Here is a 16,242-nt window from a genome sequence, read left to right on the forward strand (position 1 = left end):
TGTTGCATTTTAGGACATCAAACATGGGCAAGACCTAAACAGTAATTGATACGCCTCTGGGTAGTAGAGAGGCCTAGTTGTAGAGCAGAGGGATCTAGGAGTACAAGTGCATGGTTTCATGAAGGTCGAGTCGCAAGTAGATAAGGTGGTCAAAAATGCTTTTGGCAATTTGGCCTTCATCAGTCACTATTGAGTATAGAAGTTGGGAGGTCTTTACAGTTGTATGAGACGTTCGTGGGATGGCATTTAGAGTATTGTGTTCAGTTCTGGGCACCATATTATAGGAAAGATATTGTCAAGCTTGAAAGGGTTCAGAAAAGATTTATGAGGATGTTGCCAGGACTGGAGGGTGTGAGCTATAGGGAGAGGTTGAGTAGGCTAGGTCGCTATTCCTTGGAGCATACGGGGATGAGGGGAGATCTTATAGAGGTTTACAAAATCATGAGAGGAATAGATCGGGTAAATGTAGTCTTTTGCCCAGAGTAAGGGACCAGAGGACATAGGTTCAAGGCGAAGGGGAAAATATTTGAGGAATCCAAGGGGTAATCTTTTCACACAAAGGGTGGTAGGTGTATGGAGCAAGCTGCCAGAGGAGGTAGTTGAGGCTAGGACTATACCATCATTAAGGAACTGTTGGACAGGTACATGGCTAGGACAGGTTTGGACGGTTATGGACCAAGCGCAGGCAAGTGGGACTAGGATATCTAGTACATTGTTGGCCAGTGTTGGTGAGTTGGGCCGAAGGGCCTGTTTCCACACTGTATTGATCTATGCCTGTATGTGCAAAACAAAGTGATTATCTGTTTTAGGGCAAATGGCTTATTGACAATATTTATCAGCACAAACTGATAATTGCCCACATAAAACCTCTCTTGTCACAAACACCCTTTGATCTACATACCTCACCCCCGCATTCCTTCTGCTGATAACCCATGTGAATCTCTCTCTATTTCCCAGTTCCAGCTAGTCGAGCACTAGAAATGTTGATAGTTTCTCTTTTCACAAATGCTGCCTGGTTTACAGAGTATTTCACACATTTTCTGTTTTTGTTGCAGATTTCCAACATCTGCATTTTTTTTAAAACATGTTCTAGAATAATCGAACTGGACATTCAAGGGGCACAGGGGAATATAACTTCTCCCACCACAAATGAACACAGAATGTAACAGCAGAATATCATACAGTGTGGAAACAGGCCCTTCAGCCAGCGTGTCCACCCCAACCAACATGATCCATCTACACTAGTCCCCACCTGCCTGCGTTTGGCCCGTATCCCTCCAAACCTGTCCTATCCATGTACCTGTCCAGAAGGTTCTTCAAATTTGCGATAGTCCCTGCCTCAACTACCTCCTCAGGCAGCTCGTTCCATTCTCACATCACCCTTTGTGTAGAAAAGGCACCTCTCGGATTCCTATAAAATCTTTCCCCATTCACCTTAAAACCATATCCTCTGTTTCTCGATTTCTCCTAATCTGGGCAAGAGACTATGTGCGTCTACCCGATCTATTCCACTCTAGGTTTTATACACCTGTAATAATATCACCCCTCCTCCTTCTCCTCATCTACGTGCACTGTCCGCGTCAACATGATGTTCTCCCTGATTTGATAAGCTACATGTCTCTAACGCACCAAAGTCCAAATGCGTGGACGCTGCCTTCAGTAGACACGTGTTTTCAAATAAGGAAGACACATGTTCCTTGAAGTGCAGGTAGAGGTGAATGCACAGGCACTGCGGTCACGCCTAGGTCTTCAGGGCAGAGCGGAGAGCTTTGCTAAGTTTCATTTCCTCTACCTGCTGAGCAACACACACTCTGTGCGGGCGGGCGGGAGCCGAGCCGATCGCTGCCACTGAATGTTGTACCATTCAACAGGTGCACTCATGTTAACATGGACCGAGCCTGGTTTTTCCCCGTTCCCCTGCTCATTCTCCTGTCTGCAAGAGGTAAGACTGAAATATCACTTCATCTCCCCCTCCCATTGTTATTACCGTTTGATCCTCATTCTAAATCGGATATTCACTGCTTGCGTTCACGTTTGATTTTTGTTTTAGAAAAGGGTTTGTGTTGTCACTGTTGCTGCCCAACGGTAACTACAATGGAACAATATCTCTTGCTTCTAATTGACTTGCGTTGCAAAGAAGTTCTGCAGTACAGTGCCTGGACATAATAATCGCGGGGAAAGTGCAAAGTTGATGTGTCTCCAATTTTTTTGGGAAGAAACAAACTGCAGAAACTGTAAATGGGAATTTTAAAAAGGTGAAACGGGGTATGCGCCGCAAATCCCGGTGTTTTCCACAATCTATCCTTTTTATTCTAGTTCCAGCATTGGCGTTTGTTGATTTTCGTTGCCTTGTGCCAAAGTTAGACAATAGACAATAGGTGCAGGTGTAGGACATTCGGCCCTTCGAGCCAGCACAGCCATTCAATATGATCATGGCTGATCATCCACAATCAGTACCCCGTTCCTGCCTTCTCCCCGTATCCCCTGACTCCGCTATCATTAAGAGCCCGATCTAGCTCTCTCTTTAAAGTATCCAGAGAACCGCCCTCTGAGACAGAGAATTCCACAGACTCACAACTCTCTGTGAGAAAAAAGTGTTTCCTCGTCTCCCTTATTCTTAAACTGTGGCCCCTGGTTCTGGACTCCCCCAACATCGGGAACATGTTTCCTGCCTCTAGCGTGTCCAAACCCTTAATAATCATATGTTTCAATAAGAATCCCTTTCATCCTTCTAAACTCCAGAGTAGGTTGCATTGTTTCAGTTCCATGTGGACATGGGTCTGATTCTCTTACCCATAACCAGCGAGTTTAGGGCATCGACAGTTATTAACTATATAAAATCTTTAAATATTTTATTCTTGTTTTCATTAGTCATCTACATTTTATTGAGTTTGGTGAAGTACTAAGGGAAGCGCAAACCAACAGCAGCTTGCATTCATTCATAACGCACCTCTAAAGTAATGGTCATGTCTTAAGTGATAGGATTACAATTAGGCCATTCCACCCATCAAGTCTACTCAGCTATTCAATCATGGCTGATCTATCTTTCCTTCCTTACCTCATTCTCCTGAATGAATCTTTTCAAGATGTTTTACTTGCATTTGGTAAGTCTGCAGGTAAATGCAAATTATTGTCTGCAGATTACTTGGCCAATCTTACAGAAAAATGCCCTAATACACTTGAAAACACTTTGGTCTAAAAGTTATTCAGCTTCCAATAAAAGCACATTAAATTGAATCTTTTTGGTGTGTCACCATCGCATTCCTTTATCCCATTGCAATATTTTTTTATTAGCGTGATGAACGCTATACAACAGAAAAGATCATGCAAGTAAAAACCCTTAAGTATTTTCATTGATCCATTCCTTTCACAGATGCTGCCTGACTCCCAGAGTTACTCCAGCACTCTGTGTTTCACTCAAGATTCCTGCATCTGCAGTTCATTGTGTTTCTTTTTCTTTCGCTGGTTTTGTCTTTTGCAGAATTAATGGAGGATGTTGACTGGGCTGTGGATTGCTAGAGGGATGGCAATGAAAGACATGGAGGGAGACCAAGGGAAGATTGGAGTCTGGGAGCTATTGCAGGCCTGGGGAAGTTGAGAGCTGAGCAGAAAAGAGAAGGGTGCAGTGTTAACAGTGTTTTATGTAACTTGATTAGCAGCCAGAGTTCTGAACTAGTAATGTGTAGAAAGGAACTGCAGATGTTGGTTTACACCAAAGATAGACACAAAATGCAGAGTAACTCAACGGGTCAGGCATCACCTCTGATAGTCCTCTCAGACTGAAGAAGGGTTTCGACCCAAAACGTCACCCATTCCTTTTCCCCAGAGATGCTGCCTGTTCCGCTGAGTTACTCCAGCATTTTGTGTCTGTCTTCTGAGCTACTAATCTGGAGAATGAAAATAATGAAAGCCACATGCTGTAACTCAGAAGTAAAACAGAAAATGCTGAAAACATTCAGAAGATCAGGCAGCATCTGTGAAAGTGAAACAGAGTTAATGTTTCAGATCGGAGACCTTCGTCGGAACTGTGACCTTTATCGTCTATTTCTCTCCTCAACATTCCCTTTAAATTTTGAAATAGTTATGTTGAAATAGTAATGGAATAGTTATGATATCATTGCCTTTAATTATCTCTACTTGCATTTTGAACTCATTTTATTGCGTTGACTATGTGTTTTCTGGTCTCTTTCTTAATCAGCTCCGTACACTTTGCTCATAAACATTCACCCCTCACATTCTCTTGCTGTTCATGATTATGTTATAGGTTCATGACTATCCTTTTCACTTTTATAGACATTCCTTTTCCTTCTCTCCGGAGATGCTGCCAGACCCGCTGAGTTACCCCAGATTTTTGTGTCGATCTTCGGTGTAAACCAGCATCTGCAATTCCTTCCTACATATTTTATCTTCCTTTCCCTCTTCATTATTCTAAGTATATCAATGTTCCACCTCTAATCTTTGGTCTCACTTATTATCTTTACCTGTTGAGGATATTCTTCTTTTGTTGGCTCAAGGTGGAGGATAGTTTGCTTCCATTCCATCCGTGGCAAAGTCTGCAGGATCACCTTTGACTAATGAGGTCATCAGGAAACCTGCAGACGCAGTCACAGGAAGGGCAGGAGATTGCAGATAGATAGTTTGCAAGATAGCGTGCAGCTTGCTGTTACTTTATGCTGAGCTTGTATGTACCCCTGATAGATGGCATTCAGCACCATCTTGAATCTCCTTCTGCTTCTCAATGGGCAGCAATTTCCATGAATCTTTAAGTATGTTATACTTCTACAAAAACATTTTGAGACCATTCTTGAATTATTTCCTCTCCAACGGATAACCTCTTGCAATGATAGGCTGTGGACTAAAATAGTAAGATTAAACGAGAACTTACCAGTTTGAAGTTTGATCTGTATTTTATGAGGAGTTACGATGAGGGATTACGTGAAGACCCCGTCCAGCACGCATGCGCGACATACTTCAAAGCAGTGGTGTGGAATCACAGAAAAACACAATAATTGAAATAAACATACTAAAGATAAGGAGACCTAAGATACCAGTTGATCTCTATAATTGAGGGTGGGAGCGGAGGGCACGTAATCCCTCATCGTAACTCCTCATAAAATACAGATCAAACTTCAAACTGGTAAGTTCTCATTTAATCTTACTATTTTACTTCGGAGTCACGTGAGTGACTACCTGAAGATTTTAAAGCTCTGTGATTTCAAACCGTGTAACAGTCCATACTTCACTCGCTGCCAAAGTCATCCAAGTGAGGAAGTATGTTATCGTAATCTAACATGAATCTGTTTGTAAAGCAATAATGGTATTATTTGAAAATAATAACAAAGAAATTAATGCTCCCCCGGGCTTAAATTATATATTTTTTGCAAGCGTCTAAAATTTTCTCTGCAAGTGAAACAGGTTTTATAATGGCTTGTTGTAGAATGTTTGAAAAGATCTTTCCATGGACCACCCCGCTGTTACCAGGGTAGGTCCAATGGCACATCCATACTGTTAGCCGCCGACATGGATGCTGCCCTGGTGGAGTGAGATGTGTAAAAATCGGTATCCACTCCAGCAGCTCCCAATACCTGTTTGAGCCATCTAGAGATGGTTTGACTCGGTACCCTGACCCAGTGGCGTTTTTGTGGCTGACCCATCGTGCTTGTCGTCTCCCTCGGGGATTTTAGGTTGTGTTGATATATTGTAGAAGGCGAGTCATGACACATAAACGGTGGTCAGGTGGTACGCCCGGAGATTCCAAAATGAGTAGTCCTGAAGCAGCTTCCACTCTGACTGAGCCATGCTTTACCAGCTCCTTGACTGGTACCCTGTGGCGTTTTGTGGCTGACCCATCGTGCTTGTTGTCCCTCGGAGTAGGTAACAGGAATACCCTATGCTGAGACTAAGCCATCAGCATGGCCATATACAGGGTAGCTGTTTTCAGAGTAAGGGATCTGGCTGGTGGCCATGTTATTAGGTATGATCAGTTACACCACGCTCTGAGTACATCCCCAGATCTTGGTATGATCTAGGTCTAGGGGTAGCTGTTTTCAATAGAAGGTATCCTCTCATTAATTAGGTCACCAGGACAACGCTGACATCCCCAGATGGCCTGTTTCCCTTGGGAGCCTGCCTAAAGGTATAGGCTGACAGTCACAGTTCTAGCACATTTGATAGTGCTATAGTTCAGACCATCATGGTGAAGGCTGGCCAGGAATCCCGGTACATAGATATGGTGGTTTATTCATTTCTTCAGTGTCTGGTTCCTTGTCTGTCGGGGTGGTGTTGTTGGGGGATGGCGCATTTTCCACGGGGCCCGCTCTGGGCCCTGTCCCGAAAGACTTGTGGGGATGGTATGCGGTTCCCCGAGCTTTCACCAGTAACATGAAGTAGACGCCTACTGGTGGTTGCGTAGAGGTACTGCCGTCTGGGTTTGCGTGGTTTGCTCGTTCCAGGTCCTGCCGTCATGAGGCCAAATGCCTTGGATTCTTTGTCCAGATTTTAGGCTTGATTTGGTCATTCTTTGCCAAATAGCAGGATCTGTGGTTCTGAGGTCAGCGTTCTACACAGTCCTGCAAATTTTTGAGGTTGAGGGCAGGTCTTATGACCTCCTTCCGGAGGTTGTTAATCGCATACTGTGTTGCACAGTAGAGCCAGGGTGATTTGGCATGTCAACCCTGTCCATGGAATGAGCATATGAAGTGATAGCCGACGTCAGGGGTATCAACATTTTTTGCAATTTTAAGTTTTTGGGTTTAAATACCCTGCTCAATGTACACCCAGTAATGGCAGACACATTGAGCAAATGCAATTTTGGGGAGGCGTGATAAAGTCCAACGCCTCAATGACTACCTGTCTTGGAGAGGTTTAATGGACAGGTAGTAAGTTGGCTGCCAGTTTAGACTGTAATGGCCGTCCCGCTCGTGGTGTTGCCACGTAGCGGTTCACCACATCCAGCAGCTCTTCCTGGTCCTGTACCTCAAGCATACTCCCGATTTTGTTCAGCCAGTGACCCCTCTTCTTGACCAGCCCAGCCCTGGTCACCAACGCTTCCCTCTGTTGAGGGAGATGCGATGGCCAGTGCTGTTAGTGCACTGGAGCGGGAGTGTTTGTGCTCCCTTGGCGAGCTTGCCCCATCTCCCGGAGCAAGTCTCGCTAGAGCTTTTGCTCCATGAGCCTTTCCATAAGGCTTGAAACGGTCACCTTTAGCCGCTCTCGGGCGGGAGTCTACCGTGTCAGGCTCTGCTGAGTGAACCGGCCGGTCCGACTTCCGTTGTGCCTTTCATCCAGCCCGCTGCGGTTGGTCGCCGACGTTCCATTTTGAGCTATGCTAGCGGCGCTGGGCTCGGCTCGGAATGCTGTCGGTGACTGTGGACCGCAGCGTTGTGCGGTCCAGGTGCCACCGGTCGCCCCCCACTGCTGGAACCCTCCTGGTCCATAGCAGCCCGACGGGAACGACCTTCCTTGGTGTTTTCCCTGTTCCATTCCTATTTAAAAATAAAACAGAACAGGGTTTCGAAAACACCATGTCCTCAGAGTAAGATTTGCTTACCTGAAGGTCCGTTTTCAAATTGTTGCGGGAGAGCTCGTACTCCCGTCCGTCGCTGTGCACTGCGTGAGACGCTATGTCGCACATGCATGCTGGACGGGGTCTTCATGTAGTCACTCACGTGACTCCGAAGTAAAATACCTGTCAAAGGATGTTGCCAGTCCATAGGAGACAACTGAGGGCTTTGGTGCTGGGGACGGTAGCCACCGAGTGGAGAATGATATGGGTTTGCATAACCTGCAAGGATGTTTGGATGATTTTGCATATACAATGCTGTTGGTATCTCCACTGTGCCTTGAATTCCCTGCTGCCTCTGTTCATGACACAAAGGGCAACACAACGGGGCAGCTGGAAGACCTGCTGCCTGACAGCTCCAGAGACCCAGGTTCAATCCCAAACACGGGTGCTGTCTGTGTGGAGTTTGCAATTCTCCCTGTGAATGACTAGGTTTCATCCCACATCCCAGACATCTGGGTTTGCAGCTTATCTGGCTTCTGTAAATTGTCCCCAATGTGTGTCGGGAGTTGATGCGAAAGTGGAATAACCAGGAAATAGTGTAAATGGGTGATTGATACTCAGCATGGACTTGGTGGGCTGAAGAGTCTTGTTTCCATGCTGCATCTTTAAACTAAACTAAATGCATACTGGGGGGCAGTGGATGTTATGATTGTCTGCTAGACAATAAGATTTATGCAGGGTCTGAGATCTTTATTTTCTATTACTGGATAACCAAAACCTACTATGATGTACTGGAGGCGATTAGATTCATTATAAATGAAATCTCAGCTATTAACATTTTTTTTTAACTTAACAAACCCTATGATAAAGGTTCAAGGGGTTGTGGAATTTCAACTCCCAGGGTTGTGACTATCCATATTATTTACCCATGAAATCCATGGATCCTGAGTGATCGAGCCTGGAACCTCACTTCTTGGATGAAGGGAAGGGATGTAATGAATCCAGGTTTTCAAATAAAGGCGGCATAATAAATTCTGGGAATGACAAGTGTGGTTGCAAGGAGATGCTGACAGGCTAAATAACTGAACAAAGAACGGTAATTGAAGTGTAATGAGGGAAAATGTGAGGTTATCTAGGTTAGAAACATAGAAACATAGAAAATAGGTGCAGGAGTAGGACATTCGGCCCCATGAGCCAGCACCGCCATTCAATATGATCATGGCTGATCATCCAAAATCAGTACCCCCTTCCTGCTTTCTCCCCATATCCATTGATTCCGTTAGCCCTCGGAGCTAAATTTAACACCATGAGGAGGTTGTAGAATAAATGTGCATTTAGAACATAGAACTACAGTGCATCACAGGAACGGGCATTACAGGACAGTACATCACAGGGAAAAAATCATAAAACCAAGGTTTCCCTGCGGTTTCCAGAGGTTGCAGGTGGTTGCCGGAGGTTGCAGGTAGTGGAAGCAGGTAGGGAGACTGCGTAGGCTGCAGTTGCTGGTTTAAACTGGAGATAGACACAAAATGCTGGAGTAACTCAGTGGGGCAGGTATCTTTCTAGATGTCTTCAGTTGAAAGTTCTTTGACGGGAACATCACCTTTGTTTCTCCTTTTTAAGGCTGCTCTGACGTCTGGAGTGGAGTGGAGTGGAGTGGTTCCAATAAAACCCAAACTAAGCCGTTGTGAGCAGGCTAGACACAAAATGCTGGAGTAACTCAGCGGGTCAGGCAGCATCTCTGGAGAGAAGGAATGGGTGACATTTTGGGTCGAGACCCTTCTTCAAAGAGTCTGAAGAAGGGTCTCGACCCGCAACATCACCCATTCCTTCTCTCCGGAGATACCTGTCCCACTGAGTAACTCCAGCATTTTGTGTCTATCTCCAGTTTACACCAGCATCTGCAGTTCCTTCCTACATAGTAGCAAGCAGGCTAATTGGATATTGAGTGTTGTTTAATAGCACTGGGAATGAGCCATCACTCTACTGATGATTGGGAGTGGGCTGATGGGATAGTGAGTGGGTGAAGTGATTTGTCCTGCTATTTGAGAGCACGAAGTATCAAGACAGTTTTCCACGGTGTTGGGTAGTTATTTACTTTGGAGCTGGGACAGTTTAGTTAGTGTTTCAGTATCTCACGCGTCACTCTCCAACAAAGACACTCAAAATAGACAGCACTTCAAACTACCAACAATCCTATTGTGAAAGACATGGTGTTTGGCAACATTCTTTCTCACAGACTGACTAAGGAATTTTTTGTGGTACATAGTTGCAGCCCAGAGAGCAGATAGTCACATGGCACCACTAAGTGACTGCTTGAAACCAGTCATTATTTCTGAATACATGACAAATTCTTCCTGGAGTAGATTTAAAAAAAAAGACATCAAAGCAATTGTCAACTTTTGTACTTCACAAAGTCCTCAAGATACAATCTATGAATCCTAACCGGTTGTCAAGCTGTGGTATTCTTGTTCTGCAGGTTTGTTGGTGCACCCTCCTTTCTCCATAGCTGTAGCAGTCAAGCAAATTCTTCTGTTGCACTAGACCAGCAGTTCCCAACCTTTTTCGTCCCGTTTACCCCTGGCAACTTTAATAGCACATAACAATATTATTTCACATAATTATGAATAACTAATGATGAACTGATACCGGTTTACCAGAACCAAACACAGTCAGTCAATGAGAAAATATATGTACAAATCCAGAATCAACAAATTTACCCCCTGGGTAGGTGACATTTACCCCCTGGGGGTAAATTTACCCCAGGTTGGAAACCCTTGGTCTGGACACAAAAAGCTGGAGTAACTCAGCGGGTCAGATAGCAGGTGACGTTTCGGGTTGGGACCCTTCTTCAGACCCGTTTCGGCATCTGCAGTTCCTTCCTACACATTTCTTCTGGTGGTCTTTCTAATATAATGTCCTTCAATAAGTGATATGCACCTTTGTGAGCTTGGACATTGAGTCACCACTCTGGTCAACCTGGCATCTGACCAATGTAGTCTGTAGAAAGGAACAAAATACTGGAGAAACTCAGCAGATCAGGCAGCATCTCTGAAGGAAAGGAATCGGTGATGTTTTGGGTTGAAATTCTTCTTCAGTGAGAGTCGGGGGAGAGGAAAACTAGAGGTATGAAAAGGTTCAGAACAATCACAGCCAGCACCGATGGCCAAGGAAAGGTGGAGCCCACAATGGTCTATTGCTGGCTGTGGAAGAGGTGATAATGAAGAGATATACGGATGCCAACAGTAGAACTAGGGTGGGGGAGGGCAGATGAAAGAGGGAATGTAAAGGTTACTTGAAATGGAGAATTATTGTGTCCACAACTCATCAATGAAAGTTATTGGCATCTTCATTGTGGTGCCTTCCTTACTTTGGCCATCTCCAGTTGTCCATTCTTTTGTGCTTCTTGTTCTAATGGCCTTTCTGTTCTTAGGTACAGAGTTCTGCTTCATCCATTCACATGTCTCTGCAGAGAGCAGTTTATCAACCCTCAGGATGAAATATTGTGAATGGATAGAGAGCTCTAACTCACATTAGTGCGTTTTGGTAGGCCTCACTGTGTTCTCTCTTTCCCATACCCCGCAGAAAGAGATTTAATTTATACCTGGAACGAGCAGTCAGGATTTTGAGAAGCTCACTCGGGTATCCACTGTGAACAGAGGCCCATTATCTGTGATCAGCATCTCAGAGTTGCCACGCCAGACAACAGTCCTTTGAATCTGCAAATAACTGTCAATGTGTCTTCTAAGAAGTCTCTCTCCCAGAAATTTGGAAAGTGGTCAGATATTACCAGATCCATTTCCCATCTGACCTGACCCTTGTGTCTGGGTTGTTGAGAATAAAGCATTTGCTACAGTTGGCTATTTTCTAGACATCAGCAGATATAAAGCTTCTGCAAATGTTCCTGATCTCCCAGTTCATTCCTGGCCCATAAATCACCGTGTCCACACCGACTAGCGGTTGCCCCGTACACCAGCACTGTGCTACACACTAGGGACAATTTACAGAAGCCAATTAACCGACTCGGTCACATGAAGAACATACAAAATCTATAGGCACAGCACCCGTGGATAGGATTGAACCCGGGTCTCTGCCGTTGCAAGGCAGCACTACCACTGCGCCACTGCGCCACCATTTATTCCACAGAAGCAACCATTTGCCCCAGATGGGAAGACTGAGCATGTTGCTCATCATGTTTACAGTGCTAGTCAGGCTCATGATAGCCATACCATGTCATCCATGCCATGTCATCCATACCATGTCATCCATGCCATGTCATCCTATCTGAGCTCCTACATCTAGATTTTGCAATGGCCACTTCTTCCAGACATTTTTTGATATCCCATGGAGCATATCTAATTGGCTTCATCCGTCCTGCTGCCAACCTGACCTCTGTTGGTGGGAACTTCAGAAGGCTGATCCCTTCAGCACTCCCTCTAAGGACCTCTTCCTTGGCATCGTTGTGGAACACTCTGCCTTCACGGAGGTTAGAAATGCTCTTGAAGCCTCCACCTCCCACTAGCTTTCATTTGTTCATGATGCAGCAGGACTGCAGACATTTGATCTGATGTTTTGCCTGCAGCATCACTCAGTCTGCCTAGACCTACCTGATCTCCTAGTTGTTAAACACTTTAACTCCCCCTCCCATTCCCACGCTGACCTTTCTGTCCTGGGCCGCCTCCATTGTCAGAGTGAGGCCGATAATTGAAGAAACGGTGCCTCATATTTCGCTTGGACAGCTTACAACCCAGCGGTACTGAACATTGACTTCTCTAATTTCAAGTAGCCCTTGCTTTCCATCTCTCTCCATCCCTCCCCCACCCTAGTTCTCTGACTAATTTCACTGTCATCCTACTTCTATGCCTCATTGTCAGCTTTCCCTCAGCGAACAATGAACCATTCTACATTTTCCTTGTTCATCGTCCCCTTTGATCTGAGTTTTCACTCCATAAACATCCACATCTCTGACTCCCTCTCCCCTGACTCTCAGTCTGAAGAAGGGTCTCAACATGAAACGTCACCCCTTCCTTCTCTCCAGAGATGCTGCCTGTCACGCTGAGTTACTCCAGCTTTTTGTGTCTACCTTTGGTTTAAACCAGCATCTGCAGTTCCTTCTTAAACACTTTGATCTGTTGCCATTGTTCCAGGTTTGATACCATTGCCTATTGAATGCCAATTGGATGTATCTGCCAGAGCTTAAGATTACAGATCGCTATAAAATAAAAAAAATATTGCAACGTTTACTTGTTCCTATTTGAACACCAAATCCAAGATGTTTATGAAGAGCATTTTGGAATATTGATGTGCTAATCTAGAGCCTAGCTATCTGTCCTGTGATCCATCAGTTGTATTCATCTTTATTTTGATTGAATATTGTGGGTTGATACAACTGGGCGGGTACCTGCCATTTCTGTTCATAGTTAAGATTCAACAACACTGCTCTGGTTATTGAGTCCATCGTCAACCTGAAAGGCATTATTGGAGGATTAGAGAAATGTTGAAGACACAGAAATGGGCCTCTTCAGACCTATCAATGCTAACTGTGATCCCTATCTATGCTCACCTTATTTTCCAGCAGTATGCCTGCATCATTGTGCACTAGGCATTGTAGTAGATGTTCTTGTTGTGAAGCATGGGTGTGCTGATGACATGGCTCATGTTAGAAAATGGGATGAGCACTATACATGGTGAGACACTTTCTCTAAATTTTAGACCATTCATCTAAATTGGTTGGTAATCAGATTGTCTTATGACCCCCCCCCCCACACACCCTGCTCCCTTTTCATCCAAGATGCCCAGTAAGACTCTGCACCCAGCCTCTGCACCCACACTCTGCGCCCACACTCTGTGCCCACACTCTGTGCCCACACTCTGCGCCCACACTCTGTGCCCACACACTGCGCCCACACTCTGTGCCCACACACTGCGCCCACACTCTGCGCCCACACTCTGCGCCCACACTCTGTGCCCACACACTGCGCCCACACTCTGTGCCCACACACTGCGCCCACACACTGTGCCCACACTCTGCGCCCACACTCTGCGCCCACACTGCCCACACTCTGTGCCCACACTGTGCCCACACTCTGCGCCCACACTCTGCGCCCACACTCTGTGCCCACACTCTGTACCCACACTCTGCACCCACACTCTGCGCCCACACTCTACACCCACACTCTGCACCCACACTCTGCGCCCACACTCTGCACCCACACTCTGCACCCACACTCTGCGCCCACACTCTGCACCCACACTCTGCACCCACACTCTGCACCCACACTCTGCGCCCACACACTGTGCCCACACTCTGCGCCCACACTCTGTGCCCACACTCTGTGCCCACACTCTGCCACACTCTGCGCCCACACTCTGCGCCCACACTCTGCGCCAACACTCTGTGCCCACACTCTGCGCCCACACTCTACACCCACACTCTGCACCCACACTCTGCACCCACACTCTACACCCACACTCTGCACCCACACTCTACACCCACACTCTGCACCCACACTCTACACCCACACTCTACACCCACACTCTGCACCCACACTCTACACCCACACTCTGCGCCCACACTCTGCGCCCACACTCTGCGCCCACACTCTGCGCCCACACTTGCGCCCACACTTGCGCCCACACTCTGTGCCCACACTCTGCGCCCAGCCTCTGCACCCGGAAGCACAGTCACAGTAACTTGTCCACATTCTCCTCATTTAATTTGCAGGATATTTCCATGCTTTTAAATTTAGTTTAGAGATACAGCGTGGAAACAGGCCGTTTGGCCCAACGCATCAGCACCCGACCAACGATCCCCACACGTTAACACTATCCTACACACACTAGGGACAATTTACATTTTATCCAAGCCAATTAACCTACAAATCTGAACGTCTTTGGAGTGTGGGAGGAAACGGAAGATCTCAGAAAATACCCACGCAGGTCACTGGGAGAACCTACAAACTCTGTACAGACAGCACCTGTAGTCATGGTCAAACCCGGGTCTCTGGCGCTGTAAGGCAGCAACTCTACCGCTGCGCCACCATGCCTCGCTGTGATTCTATTTCTCTATGTTTGCACTTACAGAACAAATTAATTTTAATGCTGTATGCTGCATGCCATGATTTAATCTCCAGTCATTTGAGAGAATGTTTGGAATCTGAAATGACTGAGTGGATGCTGGTGGCTGAGATTCTCACAACCGTTAAGAAATAGCTAGGCAAGCTCTTGAATAGAAGTCTATGGTCCAAGAGCTGGAAAATGCTATTAGTATAGGGTATCCATAGTCAGCGTGGGCATTGTGGGTCGAAGGGACTACTTCTCCGCCATAAGGCTCAATGACTTGATAATGTGGATGGCGAGTCTATTCATTTTGCAGTAGCTATTAGCTATCAAATTGAAGCATGAGGTTTGACATGAATCACCAACAGGTACAATAGGAATGTTGATGAACTTGTACCTATTGATTGGATCCATTGATTATCTCTGAAATGTTTGCTAACTTATTTCAGGGGCTGATTAGTGATATGTTCCAAAAGATAGACACAAAAAGCAGGAGTAACTCAGCAGGTCAGGCAGCATCTCTGGAGAAAAGGAATAGGTGACGTTTAGGGTTGAGATCCTTCTTCAGACTGTGATTTAGGGGAAAGGGAAATGAGAGATTATAGATGGTGATAGAGCGATATGCATATAGAACAAGTGAATGAAAGATATGCAAAAAATTGACGATGATAAATGGAACAGGCATCGTTCACTGTGGCCTTGATGAAAATGAGCGAAAGACAATGAGAGTCAACAAGACAGCTGTGAAGCTAGTACAACGACGGGTGGGGGAGCGATGGAGAGAGAGGGAAAGCAAGAGTTACTTGAAAATAGAGAAATCAATGTTCATACCACTGGGTTGCAAGCTGCCCAAGTGAAATATGAGTTACTGTTCCTCCAATTTGTTTGGCCTCACTCTGACAATGGAGGGGGGGGCCCAGGACCGAAAGGTCAGTGTGGAATTGTGAGGCGAATTAAAATGTTTGGCAACCGGGATATTAGATAGGCCCAGGCGGACTGAGTGAAGGTGTTCAGCGAAATGATCGCCCAGTCTCCTTTTAGTCTAAGAGTCCACAATGTGACCAATGGATACAGTAGATTAGGTTGGAGGAGCCTAACCTGAAAGGACTGTTGTGGTCCCTAGACAAGAGTCAAGGGAGGGGGTATAGGGACAGGTGTTGCATCTCCTGCGGTTGCAGGGGATCATACCTGGGGGGGGGGTGCAATAAATAAATAAATGGTATCAGTTTCCCAATACATTTTTATTTTATAAGATGATTTTTATGCTTTTCCATGTCGCTTGGGAATAGAGCAGACAAGACAATGGCTCGTGTTCATCTGGTAGCTGAAAGCAGAAAGCTGAAGTCTAAGAGGTGGCTACCAACAGAAAGTGACATGCATTTAACTGTCTCGAATTGCCACAGGAACCACAAACAGTACGCTCTGCTGATGAGAGACAAAACCACAATGGAACAAAAATGATGTAGGATGGAAAATAACTAACCAATATAGCCCGAGACAATGTGTAGGCTTTCTAAATGTGATTTATGTTATATAATTTACAGGCTTGCCTTTTGAAATCTTGATCTGTTAATAACGCTATTTTAGCTTTCCAGAAGAAGGGACATTTCATTGCGTTTTGGGGCTATCTGTGCAAAAGTTAGATTATGTCTTACTACATAATGCAAATTGCAGAGAGA

General features: G+C 45.6%; 1 protein-coding gene across 1 annotated transcript in view; it reads left to right on the top strand.

The window, feature by feature from the left end:
- The first annotated feature begins 1,663 nt into the window (after positions 1 to 1,663).
- The window catches only part of LOC129697408 (interleukin-20 receptor subunit alpha-like), a 32,939-nt gene continuing 18,360 nt past the window's right edge, over positions 1,664 to 16,242 (top strand). Inside the window, exon 1 of the mRNA XM_055635916.1 lies at positions 1,664 to 1,942. Within this exon, the coding sequence (XP_055491891.1) occupies positions 1,888 to 1,942 (55 nt within the window). The 5' untranslated portion in view covers positions 1,664 to 1,887. The remainder of the gene's footprint in view (positions 1,943 to 16,242) is intronic.

The sequence above is a fragment of the Leucoraja erinacea genome, chromosome 5 (assembly GCF_028641065.1).
Source record: "Leucoraja erinacea ecotype New England chromosome 5, Leri_hhj_1, whole genome shotgun sequence".
NCBI lineage: Eukaryota > Metazoa > Chordata > Chondrichthyes > Rajiformes > Rajidae > Leucoraja > Leucoraja erinaceus.